The 20,136-nt window shown below is 30.1% G+C and overlaps 1 protein-coding gene across 1 annotated transcript; it reads right to left on the bottom strand.

Annotated features, from left to right (window-relative positions):
* Positions 1 to 7,583: 7,583 nt before the first annotated feature.
* Positions 7,584 to 16,220, bottom strand: LOC132936621 (uncharacterized). The gene is made up of 19 exons (XM_061003376.1): positions 15,866 to 16,220; positions 15,476 to 15,772; positions 15,061 to 15,281; positions 14,565 to 14,995; positions 14,459 to 14,493; positions 14,265 to 14,375; positions 14,074 to 14,178; positions 13,720 to 13,998; positions 13,360 to 13,628; positions 13,082 to 13,289; positions 12,898 to 13,024; positions 12,581 to 12,800; positions 12,389 to 12,514; positions 12,159 to 12,287; positions 12,010 to 12,095; positions 11,799 to 11,920; positions 11,630 to 11,706; positions 9,546 to 9,643; positions 7,584 to 7,815 (listed from the first exon to the last, which is right to left on the bottom strand). Exons 1-19 carry the CDS (start codon positions 16,188 to 16,190, stop codon positions 7,584 to 7,586), a joined length of 3,498 nt encoding a protein of 1,165 aa, XP_060859359.1. The 5' UTR covers positions 16,191 to 16,220.
* Between the last annotated feature and the right edge of the window lie 3,916 nt (positions 16,221 to 20,136).

Genomic DNA, 20,136 nt, shown 5'->3' on the forward strand with positions numbered 1-20,136 from the left:
TAGATATCTATAGTATTTGCCCCCGGATCGTTATCATAGAACATGAGTGTGTTGGTCTGTAAAATACCGAAAGTATGAATTGGTGAACACGTATCACAAAGAACGACATTGACCGGACGTTATGGCCTTTTCGATTGGCCAACACGCCCCGCGGTGCACTAAAAGTACCAATGGTGAGCGCCGTAACCAGTATACCATCCGATGCACTGTGGTCCAAAAGTGAATATTTGCCGATCTTTATTGACCATTTTAAAATTCGGAAAACTCAAATTTTTATACGTTTTTATGCTTGTATATAAAAATGTTTTTAACCAAAGTTATAACTATTGATATGCGATGAATTCCTATTTTTTTTTTTTTCACTCAACTTCCTATAGCCATAATCATCCATTACATAGAATGCTTATGTTGGCCAACCTGGAATGACAATGGTTTGAAAACCAGGGTCTTCACCACGGTCTTAGAAGATAAGGTCGGACAACTTCCCAACCTCCCGCCTATTACAATATTTCCGTTTAGTGAGGCAAAAACATTTCCCATATTGCCGCAAAGGCACTGCCGGTTAGACTTATTTTGAGGTTAAGAACAAGGGCAGCGCTCAATTGTATAGCGGCCAAATTTTGAAATGGATTTGCTTCACTAAGCGGAATGCTGATAATGTATAGTTGTCCGACCTTATCTTCTAAGACCGCGGTCTACACACTATTAAATATTATAAATTTTGTATTTACTTAATATGCTATCTATACTATACTATCTATTGTTATAATTTGTTATACAGGGTGTATCTGTGACGCGGGGTTTTTCAACAATTATGGATCAATGACATAGAATTTCGTTAAAACGAAAAAATATGTTTCATTATTTTTAAAAGGCAATTTTTTTACAACAATTTCAAATTTTTTAAACACGCAGTTATACCAATAACAAAATCAACTTCATTTTTTCAAATGGTATTTACTATATTTTTTTAATGGATATATCATTGTTTATTATCTAGGTCTTATTAAGTTTATCATATTATTGTAATCATTATATTTTTAATAGCCGTTTGGCGTAAATTTTCAAAAATAAATAAATAATATTTGTAATATTTCTGAATTTATAAGCAAGATGTTTATTTATTATTCTGGTCTAAAAATATTTTAGATTCTGAGTGGAACGATGAATGTATTGATTTTACAATGATATGTGTTTTTTTTTATTCTTTATTTTTTTTTTTTTTTGTGTTTGTGTACACGATAAGTAGTTGAAATAATGATTTGAATTTCAACTTCAGCATCTTGTTCGATGGGAAAGTAAATATCGTTGGTGCATTGGGGAGATCAAAATTTAAAATTTCCAATAGTTTTCAAGAACTGTAAAAAAATTGAACGTATACACATGAAATTTTCACTGGTCATTTATATTAGCATTTTCTATACACGATAAAATTTTCAAAATATTTTGATTTGTTTTGAACTAATTAGGAACATTTTTAGTTTCCAATTTTATTAGTCTTTTTTTCTAAAGATATCAATAAAACTTTATTTGTTAGGTAAAAATTTTGAACATTTAATACAAGGCTCCTACTATATTGTTACAATGATATTTGAAAAATATTAAAAATCCTTAGTCACAGTTTTTATTTGTAAGGATTTAAAGTTCAAATATTGACAAAATACGGAAAAATCACGAAAATTGTCAAAATATTTTGAGTTGAGAATTCATAAAAGTTTTTCTTTTTAAATCTAAGATTTGAAAATGTAATACAAGATTCCTTATAAGTTTGTCTACCTTTATCAAAAAAAAAAAAAAAAAATGCCTACAAGCAAATCAAATTAAATTTTTATGAGTGTTTGAAATTCATATTTTTACAACATTTCATATTCACTCGATTTCTCATGTAGCGATTTTCTTATTTTATTGTAATCAAAAAACGAATGACTGTAGATACTTAAAAATTTCACTGAATGTTTATATCAGCACTTTCTATAAACCATTAAATTGTAAAAATATTTTGACTTTTTTTGAGCTGCTTATGAACATTGTCAGTTTTCAATTTTTTTGTTTTTTTATCTATAAATATCAATAACATTTTATTTGTTTATTTGTTGAGTTAAAAAGCGTGAAAATTTAATGCCAGGCTCCTGATGTATTTTTACAATAGCAGTTGAAAAATATTAAAAATACATAAGCACGATTTTTTATGAGGATTTAAAGTTACGAATTTTGACAAAATGTATCAAATTTAAAATTTAATAATTATTTTGTAGTTAAAATTTTATAGCTAAGTATTGAAAATTTAAAACAAGGTTCCACGTAAATAGGTTGTATATAAATTACATTATTCATAATAATATCATCAAATATATTAGTAATACCATAGGCTAACTGACTGTTTTCGATCAGAATCGTTTTTCAAATACAGTGATATTATATCACTGAATTCAAATTTAACACCATCCATTACAGTGACCCACTTGTAACACACTGTACAGCAGAGCGACTTCCACTTACCCACCTTTTTTTCTTTTATATTTGTTTTTTAATTTGTGCAATAGCCAATATGTCTTGTACCGTAAACCAATATCTAAAATATTTATGTATTTTTTTTTATTTTTAAGGTCAAATAATTGAAGATTTAATATAATTTACTACCTATATTTCCTTTAAAAGATTGTGAAGAAAAATTACTCAACAATACACTATTCCCAATAACAAAACATTGTAAAGGAAGCTCTCAAGTACCAAAATATATAAACATCGTTATTGCTGTTATTTGCGTTTTAAATGTATAGGTACAAATAATGTTTCTATTTTTTCATATTATAAGTTGAAATATAGCCGTATAACTAAATTAGGTATACTAAATTTCAAACAAAAACTCGTTTAAGAATTAATTGGGTGAAAATAATAAATATAATAAAATTATTTTATTTTATTAGTATGTATCATAATGCTCTATAATCTATATTATACCCGCTGGCACTTCGTTGCCCGTTAAATGTACCAATTCTATATGACTCAAACTTTGTTCAATTCGTTATTTAATATTCGGTGTATGATGTATGGTGTTCAAAATTTATCTTAACTTTTCTGTTGCCCGGAATAAAAATTCTAATTCGCAGCAGTATATTATCAGGTAGGCAATCTATATGTGGTAGATCGTGGACACCGTACTGTTTGTACGTAAGTGTATGATTTAACTCTAAAGCATCAAAATTGTACCAAGTTTATCATTTTTACTTAATTCCACCTTCGGAGGATTAATATAATCAATCAATACAAAATCCTTAATTTAAATAATATAAATTTCTGAAAAAGAATAACATTTTTGTATTGTTGTCTTTATCACTAGGTACTGTCAGCATTTTCTTGTGGTACAAGTAAGGCCTTGAAACGTCATTCAAGAAATTGTTGAATTTTTGTTTTAGTAAACTTCCGAGGGACGAAATGTATGGATCTGACAAGACAGTAAAGGTAGTAACACGTGGAGTTATAGTATAGGTACATTGTCTAGAATTTTTCCTCGTATGATATTCCCTAATTTTATTAGAATCTTTATTTCTTGTCTCCTGGGCTTCTTCAGATAGTGCCCCTTAAATTAAAATACAAATTTTGTCGCCGGCCAATTATTATTATACGTGTCCGACTCTGGACCGTCGTTCGACCGCACCGAGGTGCCGAAAACGTTGCGATGTTGTCAATTAAGGGGCTTCGCTATAACATTGATTTAAGGAGAATCATTTAGGCAATTTATAATCTCGTCGTCGCCACCTGAGATCTATGCGTGAGTCGTAAATGATTGTTAGTGTGTGTGGCGTCCATGCAGGTCAATTGTAGCGGTACGGAAGGCTCTTGCACTCACTCGCACACACATGTCAGAATGTAATCATGAAAAAATGTTTATTTTTCACTCCAACATACGATTCTAATTCCAACAATACGTCGCAACGATTACCTCGATTTGCATTCTTACAAAATATAGAGGTATCGATCGAAGCACATTTTTAAAATTGTATTTAGTTAATTAGATATTATGTAAGTTGGAAATTCTGAATTTTTTACAATATTTATTGTAATTTAAATTACAAAAATTAAAAATGTGGCTCGTTCTTTCCTTGTATACCTCTATACTACAGAAATATTTGTTATTTTTTTTTTATTTCAGAATATTTTTTCAGAATAAATTAGTGATAATTGTTTACACGTATCGTTGGAATTAGAAACAGTAGTTTTTCATAAAAAAAAGACGTGGTGGTGAGGCCCCTTAAGTTGAAGACGCTGTCGCATTTCCAGCGGGCTGTGGTTCCGTTTCGACCGCACCAAGGTACTGATTAGGTCATATTAATTTATTATTATTATAATTATTATTTGCTGTTCAAATCTATTTAAACCGACTCACATAATAATATGTGGAGTTCTTATTTCTGATTATTATTATTAATATTGCCATTGTAAGTTATAACACGTATCTAATTGCCCGGGCGTTTTTAAATGTATATAATAATTATTGTATTATTGTCAAATATACATATTGCGCATTGCGCCCAATCAGATTGGATGATATTCGTGTTAGGTATTAATCTGTGGGTGACTCCTTCAGTCACCAACATCCCGCAAGTCGTTGTCGCTAATCGCGAAATAAAAGTAGGAACGGCACGGGACACAGCAGCCAATTAATATACAAGTATCAATAGTTAAAGATTGTTGATTATAAATATAAATATTATGTCATATTTTCGAATTGTAAGCATCAAAAATAATAAGCACAATTATTAGGTACCTACCTACCTACCTAGTATCTACTTATTAAAGAATACCAATTTATATTGATGTTATTACTTATTAGTTATTCCTTTAATTTTTTTAATGTTTAATCATTTTGTTACAGATTGTACCCATGTTTTCAAGCTTTTCATAAATGTATCGTTGTTTTCAATAGTTGCCTGCAAAAATAAAGACAATTTAGACTTAATTTTGGACAATAATTAACAAGAAATTTCCTCAGACTTCAAATGGTAGTGTTTTTGATGGATGTTCGTCACCAAAAAGTCCGCTATAAATGGTGAATATTTTGATGCAGAACTGCCAATACCTACGTCTCTTATTATTTCCAGATTATAGGTTTTTGGATTTTCTAACAATATAATAAAATATTATAATTAATAATACAAATTATTTTCACTCTAAAATTGAGTAAGAACTATGTAGTATGTATTTTGTTATATATTTTACTAATTGATCGGTAAATTACATAAGTATAATATAAAATGTCACTATACGTTCGTTTTGTCTTTAACTATGCATAGGCGATGTATCTCGCACATATAAATATATTTTTATCATAGATATGTCTATGACTATCTAGACCTTCATAGTAGGGGAGGCAACATTTCAATTTTATAATCATTGTCCTCACAGTAGGTATCTTAGATAATACATTATATACATACTGGATAGAGATATGCGTATATTCCGATTTGGAAGGCCGATTCGGCCCCAATGAGTTTATTGCGCATGCATCAGAAATGAAAAAGATAGCGTGGGACGGGGTTAAATAATTGAAAAAATAGTATTTTGTGCATGTGCAGTGACTTTGCGTATACACAGTGAAGACATCGGGGCCGAACGGGCCAACAAAATCATACTCTGTTTTTACAAACTTTTTTTTTCAAGTTGTCGTAACTGTTTTTGTGTAGTTTCCGCGAAGACGGTAGTGACTGAATTTTATTGTATAGAACGTCTTTGATTGTTTCATGCTACTATTAGTTTCGCGGGAACTATACAAAAATAGTTATGACAACTAGAAAACATTTTTTTTGAAAACAAAGAAACGACTTTCTTCGCTGCGGTGGACGAAATATCTAGGATATCTATAATGTTATTTAATGTTATCTAACCTTTCCGTAAAGTACACTATATAGGCTATGTCGCCATGATGGTACTTAAAACTATACCAACATTTATAATATTATACATTTATTTTCATAAAAATTCACAAAATAAAACATAAACTTTTGGTTACATCTTATATTCATATTATAACCTCTATGCATGACGCTTAAAATAAATATAACCAAATCGTTTCTTTCATGAAATATTGTTTTCGTAGAATAGCCGGGTTGTTGCATAGATCCTAACCTGAATTACCTTTGCCGTAATGGCGCGATCAATGAACGCAGAGGCGTTACAAAAATAGTATGTGTGGTTCGTGCGGGAAGGCAATTTCAGTCTTTTCACACGTCGCCCGCCACTGAAATAGCTCACTTCCCGCCACTTCAGTTGCCACACAATATACTATTTTGTCACGCTGCACCGAAAGTTTAGTTTTCAATAACGGAAAGCGACTTTTTTCCGTCCAGTGGACAGTAAAGTGGGAAGTACCGGGCGGTAAAGTGGAATTCCCCAAAAGTACCGGCCGGTAAAATGGAAATCCCCAAAAGTGCTGGGTGTATCCTCTACATAATCAGACACTGATTAATGAACGCAAAAGCGTGAAAAAAAAGTATATGCGGCTTATGAGGGAAGGCAATTTCAGTCTTTGGGTGAAATGCGGCCCTCGTCTGCGATTGATATAGCTCACTCCCGCCCTTGCCACACAATATACTATAAGTTACATATACATAACAATTGGAGACTGTAGAAATTTCCTCCCTATCACTTCATATGGGCACATATTCCGGACATACTATTCATCATAATTTACGGTATCTAGTTCACGCGATAATTAATAGCTTGCAAGTTTCAGATCTTATAGAGAGGAAACTGTCCACACCCCCATCAATACGAATATGTTATTATTATATAAACGGACAAGTACGTTTATTCAGCAATCTCAAATAATTAGAAAATTGGTATATATTATATTATTATTATTAAATGTCTGATTGTCGGTTCTGATGATGTCTGATATATTCGGTACAGATGCAGTATGGAGGTAGGTATATATGTGTAGGTAAAATAGGTACAATTTTACGTACAAATTTAAAGATTCCCGCATTGACTCCGAAAGATTAAAGTCCTTATTGCCTGAATTCTTGAAACCAATTTCTTCGTTTATTTATCTCATGATTTTTTTTTTATACTTACAGTATTTTGTTTAGGATACCTAGGTGAAATTGCTATTGCTGTGTATTATCTTCTATTATTTTATATTTGACGTACCTATTCTTTAATCGTGTTTAAAGCTGCGCTTACAATAGGCAAATGAAGTAAAGTCAAATTAAATTAACTATTGTAGATATAGGTATAGGCAACTAAATTCTTTATACATATTTAATAACACATTGAAGCATATACTACTATAATATAAGTAGGTCGTAATTTCCTACTATAATAATAATAATTTATAGTAAAAAAATATTGGTTCTCATTAGAAAAATATATGTATTGCACTATTGCCACAGAATGCTTAATTAAAATAGTGTACAATTTAAATATTTCAAAATAGGGTCCAAGTACACTTCAAAATTCCGAAATACGGAATTTGAATAAGTTCATTTTTAAAAGAAAAAAATTGGTAACTAGGTGATTATGCTAGGTGAATTACCTAGGTGTATATAGTAAAAGCATCGTGATGACGTATTCGTAAATGTATTTTATGAAATTTTATTACTTATATCTGTTATATTGTATTTATACCTATTCTGATGTTTTCTTATCTGGTTTAATTCGTATTCCAAGTCTTCCTTTCTCCCGTTTTGCAACAACACAGAATCGTTATTTTTCGTTAGACAATCGGGTACATTTTTCATTGACATTGTGGACGGCGTCGCTGTTGGATTATTAATTGTATTTGTTAGTCTCGGCTTGTCTTGTATCTTTTCACCGCTAAAATGGACGGTTAATGACAATAATAATTTCTTCGTATCAAATTATATAGGTATAGTTAAGTATTGTAGTCTAACTATGGGCAGTACTGCAGGAGAAATTATGAAAATCATAATATTATATTGTTTTATAAACAAAATTAAAAATATGTGTATACTTATAACAAAATCAACTTTGGAAAAAATAGTGACAAAAATAACACAACACTGAAAGAAACGACAAAATTAACATGATAAGATTTTATTTGTATAGTTTTCGTATATTATTATTCGTAAAAATATAATAAATAGGGTAGATATATTAATTATAATAGCTGAGTTGCCTAATATTTTTAAAAAAAAAAGATTCAGTTTTTATCTAATATAACGGCTTACCAGTTAACATTTACCTGTTATATGGACAATTACCAAGAAAATGAATGGGAAATAGATGTTACCTATATCAAATGTTTTAACATCTACAGCATATAGATGTATCTACCTGCCATTAAGCATTCCTGATTTTAAAATGAATTCATTAAAAAAAATTATTATATGTATCATAATAATTCAAAAAATTATTTAATTTTACACATTTAGACGTATATGAAAAATATTTGAAATGGTAATTGTTTATTTACTTACAGCGACTGCCAAGGCACAACATTGAATGAGTTCAGTGGTGGTCAAATGATTTTTTCAAGGGGGGGGGGGGGGATATGACCGATTTTTTAACATGAACTATTTGATTATAAAAATTATAATTTGTGGATATCAGGTCTTAAATATTGAAAAAATAGTCATGACTGGATCTATTCCCCCCTGTTTAACCGCCACTGAATGAGTTTATAACAGAACTAGGTACCTACAGGATAACGTACAGATCATTTTATTAAAACCTAATTAAAAATTAGTAATAACAAATTAAAAATAGTGATAAATAGATGATTAAATTAATAATTAAGTTAAAGGAAAAAGCTAGCAAATATAATTTGTAAAATTATGAATATTATTGCCAGAATTTAAAAACTTATACCTCAATTATTGAAAGGATATCTATAATATTTCTATTATTTACCTAGCTTAATATTTATTATCATTTTTATTTATAATTAAAATATTTAACATACATATTTATATATGTTGCATGCCGTTAGTTGAGTATTATCAGACGATATGTGTATTTACTATTTAGTGTATATATATTTATATATATTTAGATACAGGGCTTAAAACTGTTATCGAAATTGTGGTTTTTTGAAAATTTTTGATAACGGTTACCGGTTTTAAACCAGTCCAGCCGTTAGCGGTAACCTATTACAGGTACTATATTCAATATTTACAGGTTAAGCAGTAAACGCTTCAAAAAAATGTCGGCTACCAATAACCGATTGAATATCGGTTTTCTAAAAACAATTACATCACACCTATATGTTGTATGATTTAAGAATCATACAACATACCGAATATTAATTATTGAATAGGTAGGTAACCACCAAACAAATGGCATTTACAAAATAGATGTTTATAATCTACATGTTTATTAATTATTAGTGATAATTATTTGCAGACCCCAGCGTAATAATAACAATATTTATAGAAAGTCTAGAACTTTACAAAAGCCAACATATGAACATATTAATATATATAAATTAAATAAGCCTAAAAAATAAACAATCGAATACAATTGTATGGTATTAATTATATTTGTGAACTTAATATTTAAATGTACATGATCAGTTATCAGATTACCTGATGACCGCTTGATTGTGGTCACTAATTTTATCACCGCCTGATTTTTCCAATATTTTTTTAACTTCAATTTGTGTATTTGGGTGGACGTCACAAGTCTAAAAAAAAAAAACAAAAGTATATACAAATACTAAAATTTAAACAAAAAATTAACTAAGTTAATGAATACATAAATGTTAATGGCATAAAAAACTTGTTAAAACTGTTATCAATTTAAAATCTAAGGAACTATTTTATGTTTCTGAAGAGGATGTCATATTGGCTTGTGTTGTCTTCGTCCTACTAACGCATAATATGGGTAGCAAAATGTATGTCCAGCAGTACAAATTTTGTGTTGTTGGCTTAATTGGAGTGAATTCACCTATTATTAAACTTAAATGTATGAACATTATCTGTCTTCTCTCGTTGGTTTTTACGATATTATTATGTTTAAGTGAGTTATAAGTAGGTATGTAAAATATTTAGGTATATTAGAAAATGCTCATAATTCACTTAAAAATTAAAATATCAACGAGATAACACAGATAATGTCCTTACATTTGAGTTTGATAAGGTCAATTCTCTATAATATTGAAGCCAACAACCCAAAATTAGAACTCCCGGACGTACATTTTTGTATATTACCTATGCGTTAGTAAGACGGAGGTAACACATACAGGTACCGGGTTACACCGTTCTCTCAAGCACACTAAACAATTCACAAAATTTGATAACGTTTGAATTGTGTGAATTATTTAATCTATTAAAAAAATACATATTAATATTTAATTTAAATTTTAAAAATTAATTTTAAATTAATATAAAATACATAATATTATTATAATTTATTTGTTAAAAAATAAAACTGTACCTATATAATATAATATTTTAAAATTTTAATCTAGTTGTTGATAATCTCGTAAATTCAGAAGTGTAAAAAATAAGTAAATGTTGTAATTTATATATTGTTATAATACCTACATTTTAAATAACCTGTAGAGGATTTATGATTTTTGATTTTACAGAATCTAATGTTTTAAAGGAGCACACAACACACAAAAAAGTTTTTTTTTTATTTGAAAGAATGTTCCATTCTAAGAATAATGGGATAGGTTTTACGTTTCTACTCACATCATTCAATAAGTTATGAGCAATTGAAAAAAAACGAGTGACGTCATTAGACCCGGCTCATCGTAATTGCCTATCTTATACGTGAAAAAGTTCCTCGCTTCACACAACGATTTACCAATTTAAAAGTTTTATTTTTGAAATTTTATTTACATATAAATGTGTGGTTTTATGTGCTTAAGAAGATACAAGTATCAGAATTTTAATATAACATTTAGTTTTTTAAATATTAATAATCTTAAAAGAGATATATTTGAATTTTTATTTTATATTTAAATGGCCATGACGGCGAGTTTAGCTAAATATCACTTTAAAGATTTATTAATATTTAAAAAACTAAACGTTATATCGAATTTCTGATACTATTATCGGCTTAAACACATAAAAACACACATTTATACGTAAACTAAATTTCAAAAATAAAATTTTTAGATTGGTAAATTGTTGTGTGAAGCGAGGAACTTTTACACGTATAAGATAGGCAATAGATTACGATGAGCCCGGCCCAATGCCGTCACGCGGCTATTCTACATTTCTTAATATCTCTTAAAGTAATCATTTTTTTTACATCGGATTTTCACCAAATCATTTAATATGGCAAAAGCTACAATAATTTAACATTTAAAAAAATTAAAATTTTTTTTTTTGTGTTGAGTGCTCCTTTAATATTTTCATGAACATAGAACTTATGAACTTCGTACGAGTTTGTAAAATTATAACTATAATAAATATCTTCATATTATTATGAACTAACACAAAATTAATAATTAGCGTGCGTTTAATCAAAAAAAGTAATAAATGTGAAGACTTGTTGCATCTTTAGTTTTAGGCAGGTAAACTGAAAAATTCTTATTTTTTGATAAATTAAAAAATTATAAATATTTACTTTAAAAATCAATTACATGACTCATAAAAGTGTTATATTATTTTTCTCATACAAATAATTATATTTATATCTTGATAATTGTATATGTTACTTTTGATTCTTCTTCATCAATGTCTGACACTTCCAGGTGAATTTTTAACTGGCATAACTTTTCTAGCACAGCAATACCTTGAAAATAAAATCACCATTGTATTTTATATACTTTTTAAATTAATTAATTCACATACTGTATACTTAGAGTTGTTAATAATAGCTCTTACCTTCTCCTCTATTGTTACTATATTTACATTCCCATGCATCAAGAAGCATATTATAATATCTAGAGCTATCAAAGTATTTATGATATTTAGAAGATGAAGTGGTTGGAAATACTTTTTGAAACCTAAAATCATAAAGAATTTAGTAGTATGTTTTTGATTTATATATTAAGTTACAAATGTAGAAAAAAAAATGTATTAATGAAATACATACGAGCCAACTTGTGTAAGTTCATCTTCATACACAATAAGATGTCGAATATCATCTGGTAATAAATCATCCAATATGCTATCAATATACTAAACAAAATAAGATTACAATTAATTTTTAGGTACTTATAATTGTAATCAATAATTTTGTACTTCTTCTCTGGATTCAATATTTGTATAATATTCTTGTTTTTCTTTTTCTTTAGCAGATAAATTGAATGTATATAATCTCTTGTCATAACATAGTGTTGATTTGACTCCTAACACCTTTAGTAAAGTATTCTAAACAAACATTTTAATTTAGTAAAAATATTTATTGATAGTTAATTATGGAAATTAGTTACTAAATTAAATTAATATTTGTGCAATCTATTATAACTCACATGTGTACTACGAGACATTTTGTTTGGTATATGATAACCAGCCATATTCATGAGATCTTTGACTAATGGTCCTTTGACAGCCAAGTCAAGAGGAGAAGATGAATGTAATGAAGGAGATATATTGACCTACCATTGTGTATGTTTTATTAATCAATTAGTCAATAGTATGAACTTGTAATTGTAATTAGGTACCTCTAATATCCAAGGTTTAAGATATTCATCAAACAAAACATCTATTCCAAATAACTCGTATGCATTATATCTATTGCTCAGATTTGAACTACACATTTGACTCATAGGTGATTCACCACTAATGACAGTTTTTACAACTAGATCTTCTAAGCTCTTCCACAATTTTTTTACATCAATATTGCGTTCTTTCTCCATATAAGTCCATAGTGAACGTAATGTCCTAAGTTGTTGTAATTAATTAATAATCATTATATTATTCTAAATTTAGATTCTAACATTCAATTTAAAATAAATACACATTAATACAATATATTTACCATTTATGACCTTGACATGCATCAGCATCTTCATTTTCAGTATACTGACTACTAAGTCTGTTAATGCTGTAATTTGTCAAATGCATATATCTATCAGATATAGTGGTAAGATCAGATGAATACTTAACTGAAATATTAAAATAAATAAATAATAGTATCAATGATATAACAAAAAATATTATACCTGAAGCAAAACGTACAAGCCCATTATCATAAAGATACAGACGAAGTGGATTGATTGAAGTGATGAGTATATAGAGTCTTAAATCAAATTTGGTGTCGTTGATTAAATATGGATTATCTATGTACCTTTGAACAACTAAAGGTATTTTCTTTGGTATTTGAGCCCATTTTGATATAACACGAATTCCAGATCCTCTAGCAGATGCTGGCTAAAAATAAAATAAAAATTTTAGATATTAGTTTAATCATTATTTTAAGGATCTATTTTCATAATAATACCGGTTTAATAATCCACTTATCTTCATCATTTTTCTCCCAAACTTGTCGTAAAATTCTAGCTTCTTGAGGTAATATATATGATGTAGGTATAAACCCAAAATGTTCTTTGCCATATTTTAACATTAATCGTTGCAAATTTTTCCACAACCGATCTTTACGACCAATTTGAAAAGTACCTGGAAAATGGTTCAGTTTTTGCTGTTCCCAAAGTGTCTTGAAACATAATGATTTCATATGTTTACCCCAAGTTCCCACCCAATCATTTGATTCTTAAAATAATAGTAATAAAAACCAACATTAATTATTATTGTTAACATTTAGGTAGATAATACAAAAGAAAAAAAGTACATATATACTCACGGGATCGAGGTAACATCATTAATTCATTAGGAGGAGGAGCTACACCACAGAAAGCGTCAACAATAGGAGGTGTAACACCACAGTGATTTTGTAAGGAAATGGCATTTTGATTGGATTGATTACTTATGACAGAAGGATCGGTTGTATTTTGAACTAAACAATGCTCACTTCTAACGAGTTTAAAACCACTATTTTGAATTGTGCGACGTACAACAATTGGAGTAATAGAACTTAGTTTCCACTTTAATAACTTTTGTAAAGACAATGGAAATGATTCACCTGTAATAATAATTATTATCTAAAAATGAATAATTTTCAACTAAGTATTGAATATAAACGTTGGTAGTTAGGTACCTTTAATATCATGTGATGAAAATCTTATGTATGGTGGCATATAAGAAAATAAACTACGTCTTAGGGCTGAATGATATTCAAAATTATCTTTTTGTTTTTGAGCACCTGAACATTTTTTGTATTAAAAATTATCATTATTATACAGCTATACATAAAATATTTTAAAAAAAATTGTATTTGAAATATAATACCAGAAAATAAATGGTCAAAAGCTAATTTATTTGGTTCATCAGTCATAAAATCTTGTTCCATCCTCTTGTTTAGGGTTTGCACTATTGGAGATTCTAAGGTTTTTCGAGCATCTATAATAGAAACAAAAGGTATATTAATATAATATTGACAGTAGTGTATTATACTATTATGGCAAGTTTTAGTTAATATTTACTTTCAGATGTTAAGTCCATGTGTGTTTTTAAAGAGCTGAAATAAAATGATTCAATAATTGTATTTAAAACTTAAATACTTAATTGTTTAACTAATTGTATTCTTACTTAACAGGAAACACAGATATGTTATTTATATTATCAGTTCGCTTTCTATTTTTAAGAGTCAATGTTTTACTATTTTCATCACATAATTTTGGTTTTTGATTTTCATAGATATCATTATTAAGCATTAATTCTGGCTTCGGATTTATTTGTTCAATAACTTGTTTGTCTTCTTTAGTAATCATCACTGGTTCTTTTGCCTTTGGAGTATCTTTGATATTTTTCATTGGTTTAAATATTTCTTTTGATTCTACAGGCATAAGTGTAGCTATTCGTACATGGTTGACAAGCGTTTTCTGATTTATAATGTCCATGAGATCCTTATTAATTGGATTTGTATTATTCAAATTACTAATTACAGTTGAAGATGAGCATCCTTTCTTTAGTATACAGTTTGTAGAAATAAGAGGCTTAGGAGTAATTGTTGGTAATACCTAAAGTACAATCGTATATAATTTAAAACACACAAATAAAAATATTATTTTACTGAGATATTTACCTTACGCTGACGATGAACAGGGGGTTGTCTTATGTGCATATCAGGCTTTTTAATTGATGTATAATTAAATTGATCGATATTTTTGAACTCCTCTTGATCTTCACGGTTCTCATTTTCTTCTCTTTGTCTTGAATTATTATGGTATTGAAAAACATTAGTGTGTCTATCATTCTGTTCAAGTTCATGCATTGGTTTCGTTGTGTAATCTTTCTTTTTATTTTCTTAAAAAATGCGTAGTTTTCTATTTTATTATGAAGGTAATTTTCTAATATTTTAATAATTTTTAAAAATGTGATCATCTGTTTGTAGATTACAATACATTTGGCTGATAATTAATTAGTAATATAATTCTTTATTTTAAATTAAGATTTTTTAATAAACTAATTAGAAATTACCTATCCTACTTAGGACTTACCAAATGAATGTGGAGATTTGGATAACGCATTTGAGTAGTTTAAATTGTTCAATGTAGGATCAGTATCCAAAATTGGATAGGGATTTAATTTTAGCAGTTTTTCTGAACCACGGTCCGTTGTTTGTTGAAAGTTTGTACGAAGAGTTTGTATACGGTCTATAGGAGGACACCTCCGTTCTTTAATCCCATCTGCTGAAAATTCATTATGTTCTTGGTGCGTATCAAGTGGTCGAGATTTTTTTATTCTATTCATATGTACATTGCATACAGGGCAAAAATAATTTTCTGGTACAGTTCCTACATTTGACAGATTATTAACCAATAACATAAATTTTGATTTTATATAAGAATTTTTTAATAAAATAATTAGAAATTACTTATTCTACTTACCAAATGAATGAGGATATCTGGAGAGTACATTTGAGTGGTTTAAATCGTCCAAAGTAGGATCAGTATCCAAAATTAGATAAGGATTTAATTTTAACAGTTTTTCTTTATTTAAATTATTACTCATAGTTTGTTGAAAGTCTGAACGAAAAGTTTGTAAATTTTCCTTTAGATTCCACCGTTCTTTAATCCCATCTGATGAAAATGTTTTATGTGCTTGGTGGATATCAAGTGGTTGAGATCTTTTTATTAAATTCATATGTGCATTACATACAGGGCAAAAACAATTTTCTGGTACAGTTCCATCGTGTTCAGAATTAATGGCCATTTCTTTCGTTAATATTGAGTATGATTTATTGTTTATTTTATATTAACTTGTATATTATAGCAAAATAACTGTTAGATTTGTCTGTAGAAATAATAAAATAATTTCATAAAATTAAACACAACAATAATTAGTATAATTACATTTATTTGAAAACATGTACCTAATTGACTAAGAGAGGAGAGCAAGGTTAGATGTATTTTAGATAGATAAGGTCAGTAGTTAGATACCTATAAATGTTTAAGGACCATCTAACGCCAAGTATTGGTGGCGACCTAAGGGTGTGCCACTTCAATATTGAAGGAATCTCAAAATCAAAATGTGAAGTTTTGTTAAAAATCATGAATAAAGAAAGAGTCGATGTAATTGCACTGTAGGAAACCCACACAATAGACAATGAGGATATAGGAAAAAGGGGATTCATACAAGACTACCTGCTACTCAGAGCGATACACCACAAACAATACGGTGTGGCCACATACATTAAATAAGAAATAGATACATGCCGGATTATTTTCGAAGATAACCAAGATGATATCCACGTACTGGCAGCCCTCATAGGGACTGTGACCGTCACTAAAATAAATAAGCCACCTCAATGGAAATTCCCCCAATTAAAACATTCGATCACCCTGCTTTATACGTAGGCGATTTTAATAGTCACAATCCGGAATGGACCAAAATTATGTTAATGGAAACAAACTTCAGGAATGGATGGTTTTGCACAACATGAAACTCATATATAACGCCAAAGATAGGGGTATTTTCCGGTCTGAAAGGTGGTTAAAAGACTATACTCCGGACTTAAGCATAGTTTCTAGGAACTCCTTAAGCGACAATACTATGGTAACGAGACACATCCTGGGAAATTTCCCACACAGTCAGCACCGTCCGATATTGCTGAACTACGGGCTACAAATCCCATTGATACGATCCTTACCCTAACCCACGTTGGAATTTTAGAAAGGCTAACTGGGTCGATTATGGAAACGAACTAGACCATATAATCTCTTGGATCCCACCTAAAGTTAGTTCTTATGATCGATTTGTGGGAGCCATCCAATTGGTGGCGTGAAAACACATTCCAAGGGGCTTTAGGAAACTTTACATAACTGGCTGGGATAAAGATTGTACAAAATGTTTTGAAGATTTTCAGAAAAATAATAACAGCACAATAGCAGACGATCTCATTGGTAGGCTAAATGCTATAACTTATAAGGAAGCAGAGATGGAGTGAAACTACTACTAAATTAGGCTTCACACACTCGAGTCATAAAGCGTAGGGCCTGATGAAGAGACTAGGAGACCATAGTCATAGCAAGAAGAAACAAGAAATTCGAGTCCAAACGAAGTGGCATCGAGACTCATCAAGATGGGCAAATCCCAATCATGCAAGGATCACAGTAGGACCATAAAAGCAGATCTTAGACGTCAAAAGAAAAACTACAACAACATACTATGATTGGTGCTTTACACTCGATGAGGTTAATTAAGCCTTAAGCAAAACCAAATTAAACAAGGCAGCTGGTTTTGATGGGATATACCCCGAATTAATCAAACACGCTGGTTTCAGAGTACGGGAGTGGCTAGCTAGATTATATAGTGATATACTAGACACAACAATCATTCCAAAACAGTTCAAAAGGGCTTATGTAATTGCACTTCTAAAGCCGGGAAAGTTAAGAACCAAGGCTACAGACTACCACCCAATCTCACCGCTAAGCATCCCATACAAGAACTCGGAGAGACTCATCCTGGAGAGATTGCAGCCTCATATTGACGAGATTATTCCGGTAGAACAAGTGGGCTTCAGAAACAACAGACATTGTGAAAAACAAATTCTCGCCTTGACTACACTAATTGAAGCTGGCTTCCAGATGAAGTTAAAAACCAGCGTGGCTTTCATTGACCTCTCTGCTGCTTATGACACGGTCTGGAGACATGGACTGCTGTACAAGTTTAGTAAGGTTATCAATTGTAGTAAGTTAGTGGCGTTCTTGGAAGGAATCCTTGCAAATCGACGTATCCAAGTTTACCTGGGTAAAAAAGGGAGCAGGCGGAGGACAGTGAATAATGGGCTCCCTCAAGGATCAGTCCAGTCTAAAGATTTAAAAGATGGCAGTGTAATCTTAACCAAAGACCTAGAGTTAATGAACACATATTTCCGCAAGATGCGCCTAAAGCCAAACCCTAGAAAAACAGAGGTTTGTGCATTTCATCTCAACAACAAACAAGCTTATGACAAACTTGAGGTTGAATTTGACGGAATAAGTGTAAAACATAATTCTCTCCCTAAATATTTGGGTATAACGCTAAACCGGTCACTCACATTCAGTGAGCATTTAAGTAACGCCAGTAAAAAAATCTGGTCCCGGGTTAACCTGGTACAAATGCTTGCTGGAACAGGCTGGGGTACCGATGCTAAGACCTTACAGGTAGCAACATTGAGCCTAGTTTATAATACAGCAGAGTATGGGTCCTAAGTTTGGTGTAACAGTACACATGTAAGCAAAAAAGACACGCAGCTCAATAGTGTAATGAGAGTAATAAGCGGGACAGTTAAATCTACACCACTGCAATGGCTACCGGCACTGGCAAACATTAAACCACCACACATTCGTGGAAAGATGCACTTGTAAAAATCATTAAGAAGTCTGTAGATTACAAGCATTCACTTTTATATCAGATGATGCTTCAAACACCTAATCAACGATTAAAATCCAGGAGTCCACCAGTTGAGTACACCAGAACACTGATTAGTTTAGGGTTTGATAGCGCTGAGGAATGGCGAAAAGAATGAGCAAGTTTTACAGCACCAAATAGGAAGCTACTATGTGACCCTAATAATGGAGTTCTAGGAATTAATTTTCCTCGTTGTACCTGATCCACGTTAAATAGACTGTAAATAGGTCATGGCCGGTGTGGTTACCTCCTACAGAAGTGGGGGTTCCATGACAACCCAGTATGTGACTGCGGAAACGGGGAACAAACAATAAATCATATAGTAGTCGATTGCCAAGGTAGATAATTCAATTAAGGATTTGAAGGCCTGCTGGCAGTAACACCTGAAGCAATTACCGGGATTACGAACCTCGACATCTGCTTATGAACCCACATTGCAAGAATGACTCACCTTTAATATTTATGATTTTTGACTAATTATAGTTCTATTTTAAGTTATACCATTATATCTTTATATCTATATCATGTTTTGTATTGTTTTAGTTTATATTTTAGTCAGAGTTTGATAGTTAAGTTGATTTGTGGTAAAGGCCATACGAAATAAATAAATAAAAAACCTATAAATTTAATATGATTTTATATAAGAATTTAAATTAAATATTGAATAGGTAGGTGACACTATGTCATAATTACAACATCAGTTCAAATATTCTTTTAGTTTCAGTGAAAAATAGGACTGTAGGTAGTTTTATCAATGTATTATATTATCAGACAATTTTAAAACTGCCCACTTAGATCCAATTTTTAAAAAATTTAATTTAAATCTAATCGTATATTCAAACATGTTCAAACTGATTAAAATGGAGTTGGTTTAGACGTTTAGTTCAGACATAAATATGTAGTTATTATATAGGTACTCTATACAGCGAAAGAACATGCCATCGCCCAACGAAAATCGGTTCTTCTGAGCATACCCATACGACTATCTATCATCATAGTAAAACCGGTCTCGATAAAGGATGTCACGTAGGGATATGTAGATTTGGTTTGTTCTCTCGATGGACAGAGACAGAGAATATAGGAACAAAATTAATTAATTAAATCAAGTACTAACTTATAACTTACAAGAATACGTATATATATTATAGAGACTTACTGTATATTCACAATCAATTTAAAAATCCACTTCATAGTCTTCAAGATTAAAAAAATAATTTATTCAAATATGCAGCTCGCGTAAAAACGGGATTTTAATTTAAGCCCGTAT

This window comes from Metopolophium dirhodum, chromosome 1, assembly GCF_019925205.1.
Source record: "Metopolophium dirhodum isolate CAU chromosome 1, ASM1992520v1, whole genome shotgun sequence".
NCBI lineage: Eukaryota > Metazoa > Arthropoda > Insecta > Hemiptera > Aphididae > Metopolophium > Metopolophium dirhodum.